Source organism: Corapipo altera, unplaced genomic scaffold (assembly GCF_003945725.1).
Source record: "Corapipo altera isolate COAL_440 unplaced genomic scaffold, ASM394572v1 182, whole genome shotgun sequence".
In the NCBI taxonomy this organism is placed as follows: domain Eukaryota; kingdom Metazoa; phylum Chordata; class Aves; order Passeriformes; family Pipridae; genus Corapipo; species Corapipo altera.
In genome coordinates this window covers 46,116-52,300 of record NW_020885056.1, presented here as the reverse complement: position 1 = coordinate 52,300, position 6,185 = coordinate 46,116, and the positions used below count along the sequence as shown (strand labels likewise).

General features: G+C 50.2%; 1 protein-coding gene across 2 annotated transcripts in view; it reads left to right on the top strand.

The window, feature by feature from the left end:
• The first annotated feature begins 612 nt into the window (after window positions 1-612).
• CHMP7 (charged multivesicular body protein 7) overlaps window positions 613-6,185 on the top strand; it is a 9,911-nt gene continuing 4,338 nt past the window's right edge. For both annotated transcript variants that reach the window (XM_027668905.1, XM_027668904.1), the window contains exons 1-6: window positions 613-975; window positions 1,965-2,139; window positions 3,472-3,657; window positions 4,304-4,437; window positions 4,815-4,863; window positions 5,608-5,727. In XM_027668905.1, coding sequence (XP_027524706.1) covers window positions 767-975; window positions 1,965-2,139; window positions 3,472-3,657; window positions 4,304-4,437; window positions 4,815-4,863; window positions 5,608-5,727 — 873 coding nt within the window. In that variant the 5' untranslated portion in view covers window positions 613-766. The remainder of the gene's footprint in view (window positions 976-1,964; window positions 2,140-3,471; window positions 3,658-4,303; window positions 4,438-4,814; window positions 4,864-5,607; window positions 5,728-6,185) is intronic.

The window sequence follows — 6,185 nt, the reverse complement described above, 5'->3', positions numbered from 1 at the left end:
TATATATATGTAGTCACAGTATTATATATCTATAAATATTATAGATATAATACAGATAGAGATAGATAATAAATAATTATTATATTATATATGGGGACCAAAACAAAGAATAATGACAATGATAATAACAAGAGCAACAGAAACGATTATTATACTACTGTGACTATATATATATAATTATATATATATACACATGTATATATATAATATATATATTTTTAGATATATACTTATATATATATTATATATATAATATATATAAAATATATATAAAATATAATATATATAAAAAATAATATATATATAAAAAATATAATATATATATATAAAATATATATATATATGGGACTGTTTGGGAATACACATATATATATATATATAAAAATATATTCCCAAGCAGTCTCAAATGCAGTCCCCATCCTGCAGAACTTCTACACCACCAACGGTGACGCCACACGTGACGTCACACATGACGTCACTCCCTTCCCTCCCCTGGGGGTTTTTTGGGCCCGTCCTGCCCGGGCCGTACCACCGCTCCCTTTGGGAGGGGGGGCAGCCCGGGCCGTACCAAGTCCCGCCGGAGGGGTGGCGCTGTCCCCGCGCAGGCGCCGTGCGCGGCTCCCCTGAGGCGGGCGGGCGGCCGGGCCGGGCGGAGGCCGCGGCCGGAGCCGGGGGCTCGCGTAGATGTGCAGCCCGGGGGGGGGCCCCCCCTGGGCCCGCCCCGGCCGGCGACCTGCCCCCGGAGTGGGACAGCGACGACGAGCGCATGGCCTTCCTGTTCTCGGCCTTCAAGCAGAGCCGCGAGGTGAACAGCACCGAGTGGGACAGCAAGATGGCCTTCTGGGTCGGGCTGGTGCTGGCCCGCGGCCGCAGGAGGGGCGCGGTGAGGACCTGCCTCCGGGAGCTGCAGAACGGCTTCGAGCGGCGGGGCAGCGTCCCGCTGGGGCTGGGCACCGTCCTCAGGGAGCTGCTCAGGTAAAGGGGGGCCGGCGGGGAAAGGGGGGGCGTAGGGAGAGATGGATGCGGGTAGGGAGAGATCCCTGTGCCAGCGTGGGTGGCGGGAATTCTGCCCTGCGAGGCGCTGGTACAGGTTGCCCAGAGAAGCCGTGGCTGCCCCTGGATCCATGGAAGTGCCCAAGGCCAGGTTGGAGCAACCTGGGCTAGTGGAAGGTGTCCCTGGCCATGGCAGGGGCTGGAATGAGATGATCTTTAAGGTCCCTTCCAACCCAAACCATTCCTGGATGCCATGATTCCATGACACAGGGGACAAGGCTGCTCCTGCCTGGATCTGGGGGACGCAGGGACAAAGATGAGAAGCCCCAGAACGGGGGGCACAGGGTGGGACTGGCTGATCTTTCAGCTCCCTTCCCACCCAAACCATTCCAGGGTTCTGTGAACAGGGAGTCAGGGGAATTTGCGAGGCAAAGCTTGGCAGGGAGTCAGAGGAGCTCACCCTGCTGTTTGTTGAGATGCCCCAGCTGCCCGTGGCACTGGGGATGTGACAAACTGGTGTTTGCATCCAGATGTTTCGTGTGGTGAAATTAGAGCCAGGGAGTGATGGCTTGAAGAGATTTCAGAACAGCAGCAGCTCTGTCTGTGACATCAAAATCACTAGATCTGAGAACTGCAGTTTAACACAGAATTGAAGTATCCTGGAATTACCAGTTACCCCTTCCAAAAACTGGCCCTCACCATCAATTTCCTTGTGTGGTGCTTCATTGGTTTCGAGTCAGGAAACTGGGAGAAACTCGCAAAACTGGGAAAACAGTAAACACAAAAAACCTGGAAATATAGTAAACAAAACATCCTTTGGGTCCAGAGGAAGCCTGGGAGGAGTGGAGACCTCCATGTCCTTCCATGGAGGGAGATCTCAAACTTCAGCTGGATCTGGGGCTGGGGATGTACAGGATGTCTGAGGTTTGGACTGGCTGTGTTCAGTACCACGTGAATTATCTTTTCCCTAGACGTGGGAAGCTCCAGAGGGAGTCAGACTTCATGGCCAGTGTAGACAGCAGCTGGATCTCCTGGGGTGTGGGAGTTTTCATCCTGAAGCCCCTCAAGTGGACTCTCTCCAGTGTCCTGGGGGACAGCAAAATCCCTGAGGAAGAAGAGGTTCTGATTTACGTGGAGCTGCTTCAGGTGAGTGTTGTTGAGAGCATTCCCGAGGTTATGCATCTCCAGGAAAACCAGGAGTCATTTTATGTGCTGGGAAGGAGTTGGGTAGATCTTCATTTGTGCCCCTGAGGTGTTGAAAAGCCTGGAGAGAGATGGATGGAGTAATTTGGGGATAAGAAGTAATTTAGATGTATAGATGCTGTTTCAAACTAACATAACAAAGATGATGGAAAAGCTGGAGCCCCTCTGCTCTGGAGCCAGGCTAGGAGAGCTGGGAGTGTTCACCTGGAGAAGGGAAAGCTCCAGGGAGACCTGAGAGCCCCTTCCAGGGCCTAAAGGGGCTCCAAGAGCTGAAGAGGGACTTGGGACAAGGGATGGAGGGACAAGGGATGGAGGGACAGGACACAGGGACTGGCTTCCCACTGCCAGAGGGTTAGATGGGATATTGGGAAGGAATTCTTGGCTGTGAGGGTGGGGAGGGGCTGGGATGAATTCCCAGAGAAGCTGTGGCTGCTTCATCCCTGGAAATGTCCAAGGCCAGGTTGGAGCAACCTGGGCTAGTGGAAGGTGTCCCTGCCCACAGCAGGGGGTGGCACTGGTTGATCTTTAATGTCCCTCCAACCTCAACCATTCCATGGTTCTGTGATAGTGACTTTTCACTGACTTCCAAGAACAGGAGAGGGGCAGGATTCCCTGTTTGTCTAGGAAGGCCAGCACTGTGCTGTGAGCCTGCTGTAAATCCCAGGTTGGAGTTCAGTCCTGTGCAGGACACGAGAGGAGCTTGACATCCATCTGCTTTGGGCAGGGACAGGTGATGGGGCACTTGCTGCCTGTCAGTCCCGTGTCCCCTCCAGCCCCACTCCTGGGGCATTTCCCTGCTCTGTCACTCAGAGCCTTTGCTTCCAGCTTGCCTTTCCCATGGGATTAGAACCCTTGGATCCTGTCACAGCCCCTTTTCTCTCTGTGTTACTAAAAATGAACTCCAAGACTTGCTGCTGTTGCAAGTGGTGTCTAAATTCCTGTGCCTGGCAGAAATGCGGGAAATCTTTAAAGGGAATAATTTTAATTCAGTTTAAATAGGGGAGGGATTTCCAGGAAGTGCAGGTGGAGCCAACTTCTTGCCTGTGTGATCCCTGTGCCATTCCACAGCGTTTCAGGGGATGTAAATGGTGTAGTTTTGGCTTCCGTGGCCAACTGGATTATTTTCAAAGCGCTGCAGTTGCCTTGGGAAGTTTCACACGGTTCGTTCTGAAAGTCACCGTGGCCCAAAGGAGGAACTGTCCCAAGTTTTCCCCTCCAGTGTGTGTGGGAGGAGTGGGAGGAGCAGTGTGAGCTGTATCCCCGTTGTCCTTGCAGGAGAAGGCAGAGGAAGTTTATCGCCTCTATCAGAACTCTGCTCTCTCCTCTCACCCCGTCGTCGCCCTCTCCGAGCTCCAGTCCCTCTGTGCCAGTGTGTGCCCAGATGAAAGGACCTTCTACTTGCTGCTGCTCCAGCTGCAAAAGGAGAAGAGGGTCACGATCCTGGAACAGAATGGAGAGAAGGTACAGGGTCAAGGTGACTGCTTTTGGGTGGTATAACCCCTGTCTTGCATTCCATCTGCCTGGAAAGAAAACTTTATTGGTGGAACAAGGGTGTTCTGTGTCTGGAAGGGGTAAATTCCTTGTTCTCCAGCGCTGTAATGGGGTTGTAGGTGAGGGGAAATCCTCATTCTTGTGTGACAGGTTCTTCCAACGTTTTTAACATTTCTCTTTTTTTAATTTAAGAGCTGAAAAATTGTTAGGTCTGCTGCAGCTTGATTGTTCCTGGTTATCCAAAGTAAAAATCAGTCCATGCCACTGGAATCAGCTTGGAATCCCATTCTGTGTGAAAAGGTTTTTCTGTCAGTACCTAGATACAGGCACTCTCAGCTCTGAGAGTGCACGTTTTCCTGCAGTGTCCTGAAGCCCTTGGAAGTGTGACATTCCCATCCACTTCCAGGACAGCTTTAAATCCTCAAGTTGTTCCATGAAGGCTTTTTGCTTTCACGCTGATGCTGCTCAATCCTGCCCAGTTTAATATCAGATCCCGTGCTGACTGGGGCATCCTCATCACTCCATAACAAGGCTTAAACTGGGAGTGTGAGAGCATCTTTTCCTTGCTTCCAAGTGAAGGTATTTTGGGAGCTCAAGCCTGTGGCTCTCTTGGCAGATCGTGAAGTTCGCCCGAGGTCTCCACGCCAAGGTGTCCCCGATGAACGACGTGGACATCGGGGTGTACCAGCTGATGCAGAGTGAGCAGCTGCTGTCACAGAAGGTGGAGTCCCTTTCCCAGGAAGCAGAGAAGTAATTTTGGGCAAGGGTGGTGGTGGGGAACAACGTCTGTGTGATGTAGAACTTTGTGGCATAATTAGAAGCTGCTTTCTCTGTGGTGTTCTTTTCCTGTTTGTGTCCCAGCCGTGTGGTAGGGCAGCTTTCCCAGTCTTTGTTCCCTGTCCCCATGAAAACAAGGTGCAGTGAATGGGTGTGAGGAATGTTTGCAAAGATTTGGAATGCGTTCAAGGGCTCCTTCTGGGAATCAGCAACCATTTAAGGGTGGTTGTATCCCAAATGCACCCTCACTGGTCACCTCAGGATCACAGCAAGGCACAGAGGGTGGTTTGTGGTTTGTAAAATCACTGCTGGCAAAGGAATGAGTTTCTTTTCCTTCTTGAATCTTCCAGGTGTAAAGAGGATGCCCGGAGTGCTTGTAGAGCTGGGAAAAAGCAATTGGTGAGTGGAAGTGCAAGGGAATTGTCCTTGGAGCTGGTCCATAACCAGGGTTAGGCACTGTGGGTTGAAGGGGTGGCTCTGAAGCCTCCTTAAGGTGAAGATAAGGATATATTTATCCAGAGTGAAGGGAAATGGAAATAACTCTTCAAAGCAGCTGTTGTGTGTGTGTGCCTCAGGGATTGCTGGCTTTTTTGTGACACTTTCACTCAATATCCTGAGTTGAAAGGGACCCACTTAGATCATCAAAGTCCAACTCCTCACCCTTTTCTTCTTTAATTTTTTTTTTTCTTCACAGACCACAGTGATTTCTGAACAAAATTTGCACCAACACAACTACATATTTCACAATCTTCCTCTGCTTTTTTCTGTCTAATGCAACGTGCTAATTTTTTTTTAATCAACATGAAAACCCCTGGTGATTTGCTTTTTTTTTTCTTGAAGGGAGTGTCAGCCACCAGGAATCTGAGCAGTTGCAGGTGCCAACTGGCATATTTTTCTATGGCCTGAACCTTTCCAAAGCAGGAATCCAAGACTCCTCTGCTTCTGAGCAGTGATCCAGGAATACCTGAGTGAACCACTGGAGGACACTTGTTTGTCCCCCGTCTTTTAGAGCTTCCTCCAAGTTTTCTCATGGTGGGAATAAACTCAGGGAATGGAAGACTCTTCATATTTGTGTATAAACATGTCCTAACAGCTCCAGCTGTGTTTGGTTTGTGACCCAAGCTGTGTCTTTTGTGTCCCCAGGCTCTGAGGTGCCTGAAGTCCAAGCGGAGGACGGAGCGGCGCATCGAGGAGCTGCATTCCAAGCTGGATGCAGTGCAGGGAATCCTGGATCGGATTTACGCCTCCCAGACCGACCAGATGGTACTGGGGTCCTTTTATCTTGTGCTTCTCACTTCAGCCCCTCTCCTCTCACTCCTGGTGCTTTAGCTGCTTGGCAGGGCCTGTGTCTGAGGGGTGGGACTTTATTCCTGGAGTATTCCCCTGATTAAACCTCCTCCTGGCTCTTCTCTGCTTCAGTCATCTCTGAGGGTTGGGACTTTATTCCTGGAGTATCCCTATGATTAAACTTGCTCCTGCCTCCAGTCTCTGCTTCAGTGATCTCTGAGGGCTGAGACTTTATTCCTGGAGTATCCCTATGATTAAACTTGCTCCTGCCTCCAATCTCTCTGCCTTGATGATCTCTGAGGGTTGGGACTTTATTCCTGGAGTATCCCCCTGCTTAAACCCACTCCTGACTCTTCTCTGCTTCAGTCATCTCTGAGGGGTGGGACTTTATTCCTGGAGTATCCCCCTACTTAAACCTGCTCCTGGCTCCATTC